The sequence below is a fragment of the Pteropus alecto genome, unplaced genomic scaffold (assembly GCF_000325575.1).
Source record: "Pteropus alecto unplaced genomic scaffold, ASM32557v1 scaffold311, whole genome shotgun sequence".
Taxonomy (NCBI): Eukaryota; Metazoa; Chordata; class Mammalia; order Chiroptera; family Pteropodidae; genus Pteropus; species Pteropus alecto.
In genome coordinates, this window is record NW_006431916.1 from 259847 (window position 1) to 274457 (window position 14611).

The 14611-nt window shown below is 33.3% G+C and overlaps 1 protein-coding gene across 9 annotated transcripts in view; it reads right to left on the reverse strand.

The window, feature by feature from the left end:
- Positions 1 to 14611, reverse strand: part of LRCH3 (leucine rich repeats and calponin homology domain containing 3) — a 97834-nt gene that overhangs the window by 29556 nt on the left and 53667 nt on the right. For all 9 annotated transcript variants that reach the window (XM_006906135.3, XM_025041853.1, XM_025041850.1 and 6 more), the window contains exons 7-12: positions 12182 to 12275; positions 11055 to 11175; positions 10243 to 10391; positions 7515 to 7591; positions 1265 to 1316; positions 733 to 879 (exon numbers count right to left, since the gene is read on the reverse strand). In XM_006906135.3, the coding sequence (XP_006906197.1) occupies positions 733 to 879; positions 1265 to 1316; positions 7515 to 7591; positions 10243 to 10391; positions 11055 to 11175; positions 12182 to 12275 (640 nt within the window). The remainder of the gene's footprint in view (positions 1 to 732; positions 880 to 1264; positions 1317 to 7514; positions 7592 to 10242; positions 10392 to 11054; positions 11176 to 12181; positions 12276 to 14611) is intronic.

The following is a 14611-nucleotide window of genomic DNA, read 5'->3' on the forward strand; positions in this document are numbered from 1 at the left end:
AGACCTGCTAAAGATCTAGGGATATAACAGTGAATAAACAAGACTGATGTGGTTCCTGTCTTCAGGAAATTTATAGATAAATGGGAAAGACAGATATTAAATAAACAAAAATACAAATAATTTTTTAATTATGAAGAAATAAATCCAAGGTGATTTCAGAACAAAAAGACTTAAGTAATACAGGCAAAACAAAACAAAAAACAGGCCGTAAAATGTTTAGAAGGAAAGAAAAAAAGAAAGATTAACAGGGATAGTTAACTGAGTAAGTGTGGAGTGAACAAAAAGGAATCACAAGATGACTCTGAAGTATTAAACCTGTGAGCCACACAAATTTTTGCACAGTGAGGAAGTCAGAGATAGGTTCAGATAATAATAGTTTACATTTGACACTTTCATTTTCATAATATTATTAATTTTACTAATGCACCAGAGATTGAAAAAATGGCAGGGGGACAGTAAAGTGATATGTCTAATGACAGATTGCTAATTAAGAGGAAGAGAATACTGTCCTAAGAGCAAGATCATCACTTCTAATTGTTTTCAGGTTTATCTACATGAGGACAATTAATCTAATCACAAGTAGGAAACAGTTACATTATTTATTCAAGATTTCTTATGAGGAAAAAAAGTTAACATTTTAATTAAGACAATAAAAACTGACGGCCTCAGCAAAACAAATAAGCACTTCTAAGGAACTTTAGGAATATTATTAAATGCATTCAAAGGACTTACCTTGACAAAGTCCAGGACAGCATCTCTCTGAATCTGCTTAGTCCTAACTTTCTCCTCCTCATACTGCAGGGCAGCAAGCTGTGCCTCTCTCCGAGTGCGCTCTAATTGTTCTCTTCTCCGATGAAGTTCCAAGTCTGTATGTGATAGCTGGAACAAAAGTTAGTTTGCAAATGCAAGTGGGGATAAAAATCCAACTTATCAATAATCCTTATCAATTTAGGGAACTACTGCTGACCCAACTTTTACTTTGCCACCTAGCATTTCTTTAAATGTGTTTGTTCATTGCTAATCTTTTCTCATCTTTGTACTGTGTTCTTATATGTACTATAAAGCCATCATATGGGTAAAGATTTATTTGTGTGGTATCTAAAAATACTGTTAGCAAGTATCAGCTACACGTTATAGTAATTGTATAATCGAAGAGATGGAGTGAAGTAGCTATCTGGCAATTAATGATAATTTAGGTATTATAAAAGAAGAAAACCATCACAGTTAAAAAAAAAATCAAAACTAAAACAGAAAATATTTTTACCTGATTATGACTTGGTGATAGTGACAAGAGAGAAGATGGCTCGACTGGAACCCTGACCCAAAAAAGAAAAAAAGAAAACTCTTTGAGAAGACAGACAGATATAGATATATAAAAGACAAGTGAAACTTCATTGTTAATGTTAATAGCTTTCTATTAATCAATAGACAAACTGTCTAATCAGCACTGAAAGACTAAATGCATTTTGTAAACTTGAGCCCAGGTCATTAAATTAAGTTACAGGAATACCTGATACCTCCAACTCATGTTTCACGTGGTATCACTGATCAAGCTATAGATAGCTAACAACTGTCTGTGTCAGCCAGTGCTGATGATAGTTATTTGAGATCACTATTCAAACACTATCATTTCTTTATACCACAAATAACTATTATTTTCTTTACTACAATGACTGAAACAAGACATGTAAACAGAGATCATTTTATACACAAAGCCATTTTATCAACAGAAATCTGGAATATTGCAGAACCTGGTAACTGTACTTGTAAAATACTCTTACTCCTCAACTGATGAAACAATTTTAATAACAAATGTAAAGATTCCGTGGATTTTTATTTTTAAGAAAAAGATGAAACCTAATTTGATACTTTAAAAAAATAGTAAAACTTGCTTCTGTTGTATTGGTATTCTTATAGTTTGGTATTTATCTTTTTCCTGATCTGGATTTAGAATTTCAAGTCTCTGTCACTCATTTGTGTCTTTGAAACTAACAATATTAGAGCAGTAACATTTAGGACCTGAAAATTTTAAACTACGATTATTAATTAGGCTGTCAGGCTGATTTAAATGCATTAAATCAGTGTGTTATTAGGGAAACTAAAACAAATCCTCCGAAATTCATATAGTTTCTTATTACTTACTAATAATAATATTCTTCAACCTAGAATTCAGGACACTCATCCCAATTAATACACCATGAAATCTTTTCTTTAACAAGATCTCTTCAGTTATCATATATTAAATCCTTAAATGCCTTTCTCAAAAATCCCAACCTATAGAGATCTTCTTAGAAAAGGTCTTTTTAAGAATCTCACTTTTCTTTAAAATTGGGACTTTTTTTTTCTGGATGTATGTGTGTAATCAATACTTCTTTTGCATTTATCGATGATGATTTGTGCCACTTTTTGGGCAATATTTTTCAAAGGCACATAGAAACTAACATTCCTGCAGCTCTGTTAAGTACACACAATACTTCTCAATTATTCCTCATAATAACCTTATGATCTTATGGAGTAAGAACTATTACAATCCTTATTCTGCAATTGAGAAACTGGGGCATAGACGTTAAGTAACATCCCCCAGGTGACAAAGTAAGTTGTGGAGTTAAGATCTGAATCCTTATGTATCTGGTTCTGTAGCAGTTTGCATGCTTAACTACTAAGCATGAAAAAACTGAGACCCACAGAGGTTAATGATAGCAATTTATTGACAGAGCCTGGATTAGAATTCAAGGTACCTGACTTGTATTTAGTGCTTTCTACTAAACCACATTTCCCTATTCTATAGCAACAGAATCTAGGAAGGAGAAAGGGAAGAGCACAAAGATTTAAAAGCATCTGGGTACACACAAAAAATTTACCTGAGATGGTAAAAACTAAATTGCGAAAAGTTAAAAATGGAGGCAAAGAGGGAAGCACGGCATGTGAGAAAAAAGTGGCAGTGAAGAAGACATTTGAGAACTTAAATTATCCTCTAATTTAATCACCAGGTGGTAATGTTGGCTTATCATTGCTTTCCCACTCCTTGGTGTCATGACATTTCATGTTGCATGACCTTTTCATCTATGAATATGTTACTTAATGGACGTATCACTGACATTTCAGATAATATTTTTGTTGTACAAAATTGTCCTACCCATTATTGATAGTTTGGCCTTAATGCCAGCCAGTAACACCTATAATCAGTGTGACAACCAATTTCCACAACACATAAACATATGTTCAAATATCCCCTGGGGGAGTGGTGCTATGCTCTGTTGAGACACGCTGATCTACCTTACTCTTTCCTGAATTTTAAAAATATATAAGAAAGCAAAAGAGTTACAGTATTATTCTTTTTCTTTCCAAGTTTTTTTCTAATATTAGTTCTAAATCTTTGAAATATTCCAAAAATTCTTTTAAAAAAATTTCTAGGGGTGGCTCCATAGTGTAGGGGTTAGCATGCCTGCTTTACACACAGAAGGTCCTGGGTTCGCCAGGCCCCGGGTGCACCAGGTCCCCCGAGTGCGCCGGGGGGTGCCAGGCCCCAGGTGTGCTAGGCCCCGGGTACATGCCCCATTCATGTGGGAGGGGACGCCCCATTCATGACATATTATTATAAACTAGCCCAGAGATCTACTTCTTAAGGGGAAGCGGCAACATCCACAGGTCAGGGGTGAAAGTGGAGGAGAGAGGGGAATTAAGGGGGGCGAATTTGTAGACACTAAAAAAATAAGTTATTGACAGAATAAATTATGTTTTTAATTTTTTAAAAAAACAGAATAAATTACTTAATAACTTCCATGAAAAAGTTTAAAATGACATTAAAGCCGGGGAAAACCTTCCTTAACTTTTTACTAATCCTTGCCAACCTTTAACATCCCTAATCAGTGCATCTTTAGACAAAAGTTTTCAAGGTAAAAGGAGGAGAATGGAGAATTAGGGTAAGATTTTTAACTGGGATATAACCAATAAAGAATGAGAAATGAGTGAGTCCAGAACCATACTAGTCTGCGAGAAGCAATATGGTACAGTGGTTAAAAACATGGACTTTATAATTAGTCATGACTCAGTTTGAATCCAAGGCCTGTCACTTAATAGTAACTGACTGTGGATATAAACGAAAAACTCCTACATCTGAAAGCACAGGCTCAAATAAGGGAGGATTCCCCCAATGCTGCCAAAGTAAGAACTTCAAGGCTTGGAGCCTGGACATTACACCTGGATGAAGGAACTTGCTTAGCACCAGAGTACTGTTGAATATGGGAGTTGATGTTGTTTTTGAATAGCTGACATGGCTGCTTGGTATAAACAGGCAGTTAGCCTATAATTCCCTACTCTTCTGAATGGTGAACATCTCAATTTGCCCAGGTCGCTTAGATTCATGTCCTAGATGCTCACCCCTCAGAAAATAACAGAGGCAATGGGAAACACGCTTAGCTATGTACATGCTTTGCACTGCCTAATAATTGCTTTGGGAATAATCTACCACCATTCATATACATCCTCACAAACCAAGACCAGTCTCTCCATGGTTTGGCCCAATTCAATGAACTAGGAAAGTTATTTAACTTCTCTAAGGCTTATTTTCCTCATTTATAAAACGAGGATAATATAAACTAAAAAGGAAAATAAAAAAACACATTCTAATGATTACATATTTAGAGTAAGAGGCATAACTGCAACTCTGTCCCAAAATTACTAATTTCACTGTTAACATTTCCTATAGCTTTTATTGGCCATTTGTAGATGAAGTAGACCAAAAAGTAGAAAGGACCAGATAAACCCATCTCAAGTGGGTTTACGTGCCCTGATTTGACAGTATGTTTTAATAATATGCTTTTCAAGCAAAACCTTTTAATTGGTAGAAAAAAAGTAATTTCTTTTTAGCAATGATTAATGGGCAAGTAGCAATCTGTTAAACTAACTCAATTCCTTTGAGTCTTTGTAACTGGAGGATTAAGATTTTTTTGGTTAACCTATTATTCAGGTTATAGACAAGTCTTGGTAGCCAGACAGCTGCCAGTCATTTTGAGGTGATTTTGTTTTTCTAGGTTCTAATTCATGATTTCATTTGAATGTAAGCTCTAAGAGGACAGGGGAACTTTGACATTCACAGCTATTTCCCAATACCTAGAAAAGTAGCTGGCATACAGAAGATATTTAGCAAATATATAACTAAATAAATGAAGCACAGTAGACCCTTGAACAATGTGGGAGTTAAGGCACTGACCACCCCTGCACACAGTCAAAAATCCAAGTATAACTTTTGAGTATAAGTTCCTCAAAAACTTAGTTGTCCTTCGGTATTCTCGGGAGACTGGTTCCAGGCTTTCCGTGGATACTGAAATCTATAGAAGCTCAAGTCACCTATATAAAAGGGTGTAAATCAATGCATCCATGGACTCTCAACTGCGGATCAAAAATAGTACTGGTATTTATTGAAAAAAGTTCACATATAAGTGGACCCATGAAGTTCAAACCTGTGTTGTTTAAAGGTCAATTGTATGTGTTTCTTTTAGACCTTAACTGGTTATTGGAATAAAGTATAAAGTCTTTATCCAAAGACTATTAAGGTCTAGTGATTTGAAACACCCAATTAAAAGTACAATAGACCCTCTATATCCAAGGGCTCTGCATCCGAGGATTCAATCAACATTTCAGTTGGTTGAATCCACATACATGGAACCTGGGGATACAGAGAGCTGACTAAGACTTGTACATTTGAGTATCCACAGTAGTCCTGGAACCAATCCTCTATGGCTACTGAGAGGCAACTGTAATCATGGCTTCGGTTTCTTGCACTGTGGCCGATTAGACACTCTAAATGACTCTTTGATGGAATCAACTAAAATGCTGAATAAAATAATCTTTTAAAATGCACTGCTGAAATGCCATGAAAATAAAGAATCCATAGATTCTAAAAAGAAGTAAAAACAGGAACTCTGCATTAAAGTTTGATAGGCAGACTTTTAGCCCTTATGATCTCTACCCCTGGTGTTACTCCAATGAATGCATGTCACAAGGACTTTGCAGATGAAATTAAGATTACAAATCAGTTGACCTTAAATTGGAGCTTACCCAGGTGGGCATAATATAATCACATGAGCCTTAAGAAGAGGGCAAGAGAGTTTGTGAGATGCAGCAGAAATGGAAATCAGAGACTCAAAATGTGAGAAGGATTTGGCCCTCGACTCCTGGCTGAAAATGGAGGGAGCCATGAACTAAGTAATGTAGGCAGGCTCTAGAAGCTGAAAATGACTCCTAGCTAAAATCCAACAAGGTAATGGAGACCTCAGTCTACGACTGTGTGGAACTGAATTTTGCCAACAACCTGTATAAAACCCAGAAAGGGATTCTCCCCTCAGGGTCTCCAGATAAGAAGTCAGACAAGCCTGTCTAGACCTCTACCCAACAGAACTGTGACATAATAAATGGATGTTTTAAGCTGCTAAATTTGTGGTAATTTGTTACAGAAGTATTAGAAAATTAATACATAAGACAACTGAGCAAAAAAGCTGGCTTTCACCTTGAGGGTTCTTACTAAATCCCAGCAATCTTGAGTTTTACTTACAATGGATGTAGGAAGTAAGAGGTACAGGAGATAAAGAAAGCCTAGGTCTACTCAAAGTGGAGGAATGTAATAGGAAATCCCTGCAAGAAATCGAAACCTCAGTCTAAGTAGACATGGCAACTAAAAAGCCATTTTGAGATAAATTTCAAAGATATGAAATTTAACTAAGTTCTGTGAATTAACTGATAAGACTATAAAAGGCCAAGTTATAAGTTTCTCTAATTATTCTACCCATTTACTTGATCTATCTATATCTCAGTCCTCTAAGCAAATATAATATCTTGTCAAGTGTAAGTAAAAAACTATGTATGACACTTTCTACACAGCAAATTTACTATTGTTTAAGAATAGGCATTTGAAGTCTACTACTTAAGACTTTATAAAAAGAGAGGAAGCAAAAAACCAAAGGCTGAGTATTTTTCAACTATTGTGATACAATTATGACAAGAAACTTTTTGGAATTCAAGAATAAGAAGCAGTACTCTAAATGGTCAACCTAATTTTAGAAATAGTCTATGCGGCACTAAGTGTAGCGAAAAGGTAGTATCAATTGAGATAGGAATGAGGATACATATTGCTGTTTCTGTCTTTCTGTTATATAGCCAAAAGTTTAAGTATAAAATATTTCAGGACTCTCGACATTCATTTAGCTCTCTTTATGCATAAATCCAGACATATCACCATAAAAAATCTCATTGCTATTAAGTATCTTCAATTCAAATAACTGTACAAGTAGTGATTTAGGTGATCTGAATTCAGAATCAATAAATCAGTTTTACTTGTTTTGCTATTACATGAGCACAAAGGCACATTATCATTCGGCTCTAAACATATAGTACAGAAAACACACAGTATGTAAACATCTTTATTATACACAGATCTGCACAAAACCAAAATCATTTCATGCTCTTAATATTAAGTTTTAAGACAAAAACAAATAAGTAGACTTGGTCTTTCAAACCTGTTTTGATGTGAGTATCTTCTCACATCTTCTGCTTTTTGAAACTCCCTCATGGGTACTGGCTTAATTGGTGAACCCTATGCAAAAAAGCAGAAATAAATCAATTTAATATGCTTATCAAGAACACTGTGATTACACAGTTCACATTGAATTTGGCATTTAGGGATATGTATATTACGCTAAAAAACATTTTAACAAAATCTTCAAATGTGAGTTTTTATGTTCAAAGCATTTTAGGGTTTTTTACTGTCTTGGTAAACACAAAACTATTCATAATCCAAACATGTTATTTTCAAAAAAATAAATTTCCTTCTCACTGTATTATATAAATTATAGTTACCACACAGTAATATTTACTCAATGATAAGATATTCAAGCTGGAAAAGATCTTAGAGATCATCTAGCAACAAACTTTCATCTAGAACAGAAATTCCTACCTACCCTACCTACCCTGACTTTTGCTGGTAATAGGCAGTTCATTGGGCAGATTTCATTTCTTCTTCATCACCACAAATTATTACTTATGTTGGTCATATATACAGTCCTGGGGATGTTGGTGGAATATTAAGACAAAACAAAAAGTAATTTCTTTTTATGGTAAAATGACATTAAAAAAGAAATATTGGCAACTTATTTTTAAACTGAAGGGTAAAGGTCATTTAAAAAAACATTACTGAGGAAAATTAAACTGACTTGAGTAATATGTACTACATACTGAAAAATGAAATAAATCAAAGGTAGAAGCTTACAGGTTATCACAGTATGTATTATGTCAAATGAGAATCTATAGAAACAATACAATCTTATTTCAACACCAAAAATAATCATCAAAATGGGTATTCCTGAAAGGAAAGAAAACTGCTTATCCAAAAAGGATATCCAAACATCAAATGTAAAACTATATCTCTAAGAAATAAGTACATCACATATAAATATAAATCTTCTTTGGTGAGTTACTCTAAAGGACTAAAGCTGACTCTCTTAAATTCTGGGCATGAGGATCATATAAAATGAGATATAATTCTAAAATCCTGATGAGAGAATAATTATTCTCATTTCAGTGAATGTGGCTTTTAAAATTAACAAATGTATCTCCTAGTATGTTAATGTCAGTGACTTATCACCCTGGTTTTATAACACTACAATTATTTAAAATTATTGCAAGAGGTACATGCAATTTTCATGCCAAAATCAATGTGACATTGGTTTAATTTTTAAAATAAATATGTCATATTCTATAAATATGTCATACCCTATTTTATCATAATACTTCTATATATGTGAGAAGTACTATAATAAAATTAAATAGCAGCAGTATTTAAAATCTCAAGTAGATTAGTTTTTAACAACCCATTTTCAGACAGTATTCAAGACTATAAAAAAATTTCTTCACTGGTTATTAAACCATCTAAAATACCACTACTTCGTTTTTTATAGATGCCAAATTTTAGAAAGCCTGATGACAGAGAAGCTATAAAGAGCCTAATGACATAAAGACTACCACACATAATAGATTGTAGGAATTAAAAAAACATATTATTATAAACTAGCCAATACAATGGACTAAAGAAATCATATAATGTTTTTACCAATCGTATAATAGGCATTTTCATTTTTAGTAGAAACACCTCATTTATACAGCCTATTTAACCATAAGATGATCAAAGAGAAAGACCACAAGGAAGGAAAAAGGATTCCCGTTAAGATTATAGTGTGCATTGTTAATTTTAATTTTATTGCAAAGCTGTTGCTCTAACAGAGATGTTTATAGCCTGAACCACAAGTGGTTTCACTAATCACCTGGTACATACTGCTATCTCTGGGCTGCAGGACTTTGATTTATATTACTTTACCCAATTTTAAATACAAGAATGCCTTCTGAACAGCAACAAAAATTACTGTATTAAAAGCCTTCAGATAGGAAAACCAAAGGATTTTTTAAAGGAATGGTAATATCACTCCATAACATGTCCCACTTGAAATGATTATTCTCTATGTCATCATTCTCCAAAAAGGCCCCAAGTACTTCTCAAATAACTCCTGCTCTGAGCCTGGGACCAACTCCAGACATTAACGTCATACATACTGAAGTTGAGCCATTTTATTATGCTGACTAGATACGTCAAATGCTATTTCTATTTGAGATCCTAGGGGAACTGGCAGAGATTCTGCAGTGAACTGAATGTTCATTTGTTTTATGAGGCAACTCAATGCTCCACTATAAGAGACACCCAAGAATTTTAATGACAAACAATTCATATTCTGTTTGAGCATAAAAGTTCCAATATAATTAAGCTCATTATAAAAATTCTATGGTTAAGTCTGTATGTTGCTCCAAAAGTCATCAGTTTTGTTCAATTCTTAATTACTGATTAAACTTTGATTTACCAGTTAGTAACAATAAAAAAGCACTAAGAACAAGAATGAAAAGCATCATATTCCTTTGCATTTTCTTCAGAGGGATGGGATACTCACAGGACTCCTTTAATTCCTTTTTTGAGATTCTAGATTCTGTCTTTATTTGAACAATAAACCTAAACCCTATGTGAGCTTACTGTCTGATTTTTAAAACTAAATCTGAAAAATTTGGTAATGAATTGGAACTGAACATAGTAAAACAAATAATCAGGCCTAAACCAACAAATCACTGGTATGACAGAAATTTATACTATCATGAACTATTTATTTTGGGATTAGCAACATATTTAGGCTTTAATGTATGTCCTACCTCATGAGTGATCCGCCGTTGTTCAATATATGCCATAAACTGTGAACTGAGGCTGTTTGAATCCAGGCCCTTGGGCTGTCTGATCTCGTCCTCTTCTTCCTCTGCAGTACAGCTATCAATGTAGTCAATCTGATCCAGATCGTGTTCCACTGTCCACCACACACACACCCCCCCCAGAAAAAACATTCAAATTAGATAGCCAATTAAAGACATTAAATTGCATTCTTTCCTTCCCCTAACATTTGCTATTCTGAAAGTGGAAGGAATGAGAAGTTTAAATTATGTAAGCCTTTATTATTTATTCCACGGCCACCAACAAAAATAGGCTCCCCCAAAATTTTAGTCATAATTTACTAAAGAATACAGTAACTGATGGCAATTATTGGAATACAGACCTCTAATTTTTTTTTTCTTTGAATAGTTCTTGACTGTTTTAAATAAGACAGTCTGAATTTGTGAGACAATGAGAAGAAGAATAATTTTTAAACATCGAAAGGTACATCTTTTTTCAGGTTTTCTCCCATGTTTTAGGTTTGAGGTTTAATCATATCTCTTTGAAGACGTGGGGAGGCAGAAAACCTAACGCAATCAACTCAAAAGAAGAGAAAAGGTAGAAGGAGGGTGAACTTGGAGATAAAACAGATACTGTTAACTGTTGTCCATAACTAGAACAAAGATTTTCTATTTAGAAAATTGTTTTCTAGAGGTCAGCACTATAGATATTTTATAGCAGTTTATAGATGAAAGAAAATCACTTGAGGAATTTTTTCTTCTCAAAATGCTTTGAGGTAATTATAAAAAATTATGTTTACCTCCACCATTTGTTACTACTAAATTACTGCGATTCTCTTGAAACTGGTTTTCTCTCCGTAGTCTTTGTTCTTTAGTAATTTCTGCTACTCGAAGAGGCAGATCTGAAAATTCATCTGTAGGCTTAAAAAAAATAGCAGAAACATTAAACGAATCATTTCAAATTTTAGACTACAGAGTATTTAAAACATGGATATAATATAAACTCATTAAAATTTATATTTAAGAAGAAATAGCAAAAAGTTCTGGAGATACACAGTGGTAACAGGTTCTCAACAATGTGAATATACTTAATGCCACTGAAATATACACTTAAAAATGGTTAAAATGGTAGATTTTATGTTATGGACAGTTGACCACAATTTAAAAAAAAAGAAACAGAAAGGTATATATGACTCTATAAACATACATATGTACACAAATTTAAAGTATCTACATATATATCTGTTATGGATAGAGCCAAAATTATGTACACACATACCTAAACATAAATATATAAGAAATTCCAAATTACAAAAAGGCTGTTGTCTAAAATTAATTTGCTTTGAACTTCCAATGAAACAATGTTATAAATGGTAGGTTTTCCTAAGAAAAATTTATTTAATCATTTAACCCAATTTATAGCTAAAATACTATAACTGTAATTTTAAAACGAAAATAGAATACTAATTAAAGAAAAATGATATAATTAACTAAAAAAAGTCATTTATTTTGCGCATGTGGATATTCTTCAGTAAGGTTTCCATCTCATTCATTACCCATCAGCCTATAGTTCTATTTTCTCATCTTCTAGCACTGCTTTTATTACTTTCGCCCAAGATTACCCAGCTCTTCAAATTTCAGGCGTCAGCTGTAACTTGCTCAGTTCCCACTTGGCTTTCCAGGATATAAAACTATTTATATAAGAAAATGAGGTAAGAAACATGTAAAACACATGTGGTAAAAAGATGGTAAAGTAACATAATACCATTTGTGGATGGTATGAGTATGTGGGATTTTTACCCCTCCCTCGGCTTTTTTATATTTTATGTAATGAGAAATCGAATCCAATTAAGTGGCTTTCCATTTTCGTCATTTTAGTTTCCCATTAATTAGAAGTTACAACATACAGAACAGAAGAAACACTTACTTCATTCCCTGACCATCTCTTATCACCACTGTCCACACTATTGAAACCTGAATCAAGGGCTCCATAAGGGCGACCTGAGTACAGTTCTTCGTGGCTGCCAAAAAGAGACTTTAGTTGCTACTGCAAAGTTTGATATTCTAAAAATTAACACATGAAATAATTCAGATGCAATTTTATTAATACATATTTTCATGGCATTTAGAGATTTAACTATTTAAATGAGCATTCTTTAGATTTTTGATATGAAAAATTCCAAATTAAAATAGAGTAAACAAAATAATATAATGAGCTCCCAGGTACTCATTAACAGCGTCAAAAGTATCTGCATTTTGCCATTCTTGTTTCATCTATTCCTTCCATTTCCAATGCCCCCTTCAAACTGTTTTTATTTTTAACAGTACTCTTTATTTTAAGGTAAAATGTACATACATTGAAACGCGGATACCCTAGCTGTGTAATTTTGACAAATAAATACATCTTTGTAACGTAAACCTCTATCATGATATAGCACATTTCCACTTTGCAAGAAAATTCCCACACATCCCTTCCCAAGCAATTTTCCTCACCCCGCCACTGTGTGCTAAGAGGCAACCACCATTTGGATTTTCTTCATGTTACATGAGTATGGAAGCCAGAATAATGGTCCCTGAATATATCTAAGGCCTTAATCCTAGAACCTGTAAATATGTCACTTTACATGGCAAAGGAGAATTAGGGTTGCAGATAGAAATAAGGTTGCTGACCTTAAAATAGGAAAAGTATCTTGAATTATCTGAATGGACTCAATAGGCTCACAAGAGACCTCAAAAGTTGCAGAGGGAGGCAGAAGAGGACGTCAGTGTGATGTAATGCTGGCTTGAAGATGGAGGAAGGAGACCAAGAGCCAAGGAATGTGCAGACAGCCACTACAAACTGCAAAAGGCAGGGAAATGCTTCCTACGGAGAGCCTACAGAAAAGAATGCAGTTCTACCAGTATCTTGATGAGACCAAGATTTAGACTTCTGACCTACAGAACTATAAGATAATAAATTTTTGTTGTTTAAGCCTCTCAGTTTTTGGTAACTTGTTATGGCAGCAACAGAAAAGTAATTCAATTAGTTTTACTTATTCTAGAACTCATAAAAATGTAATCATTTTTTACTCGGCATCATGTCATTGAAAACTTCATATTAATACTGTGGAGTAAAATGGATGAATTATATAGTAAGTGTAGGTTTAACTTAAAAAAATTATCTCACTGTGGTTTTAATTTGTATTTCTCTCATGACCAGTGACATGGAATATCTTTTTGTATGCTTATTGGTCATTCGTTTACCTTCTTTTGTAAAGTGTTTAAATCTTTTGCCTATTTTAAAATGCAACATAATCTTGAAAATATTTTGCTAAGTAAAAAAGCCAGACACAAAATGCTACATGTTTGATTTTATTTATATGAAATTCTAGAAAACGCAAAACTATATTGACAGAAAGAACACTGGTTGCCTAGGCTGATGGTAGAAGGAAAGGACTTACGATATAAATGGGTATGAGTGAAATAGAAATAATGATTATGTTGGTAGTTTCATGATTATATCCATTTACCAAAACTCACTGAACGGCACACTTAAAATGGATAAATTTTATTATTTGTAAATTATACTTCAATAAAGCTGTTTTTAAAAATCTGTCAAACCAGTCTGGTCGATGTCCCATTTTTACATTTTTATAAGCAATGTATGACAGCACTGATAGCTCCATATTCTCACTAACATTTGGTGTTGTCAGTGTTAATTTTAGTCAGTCTAATGGGTGGGTAGTGATAGCTCATTGTGACTTAATTTGCATTTCCATGATGATTAATGATGTTGAATACTTTTTTGTGCTTATTGGTCATTGATATATCTTTCTTTGTGAAATATCTACTCAAGCATTTTTAACATTAAGTTGCAGGTATTCATTCTTTAGATAGTCTAGATACAAGTTCTTGTCATATATTTTGTGAATGTTTTCTCCCAGTCTGTAGTCTATTTTCTTAATATTTTTTTAGTCATGATGCTTTTTTAATTTTGATGAAATCTAACTTATCATTTCTTTTTTGTTATTGCATTTGTGTCCTCAGAAATCACTGCTTATCCCAAGTCACAAAGATACTCTCTATTTTCTAAAAGTTTTATAGCTTTAATTTTTGCTTGTTCTTAAACATACTTTTAAACGTTAGCTTAATTAGAAATCTAAAATGTGAAAAAATGTACTTTTAAAAATGGTCTATTAGCATTTTATTTAATAAGCTTGTTGGTTGAAAAACCACTTTAAATGGTATAAATTTAAAATAGTGTTCTAATGTTGGATTTTGTATTCCACATATTCTTATACATAATTCATGTACATAACTTTAAAGAAGTTACTATGTCATGCTGTCGCAATGAATTAGAATTTAAAGTACAGGGAAA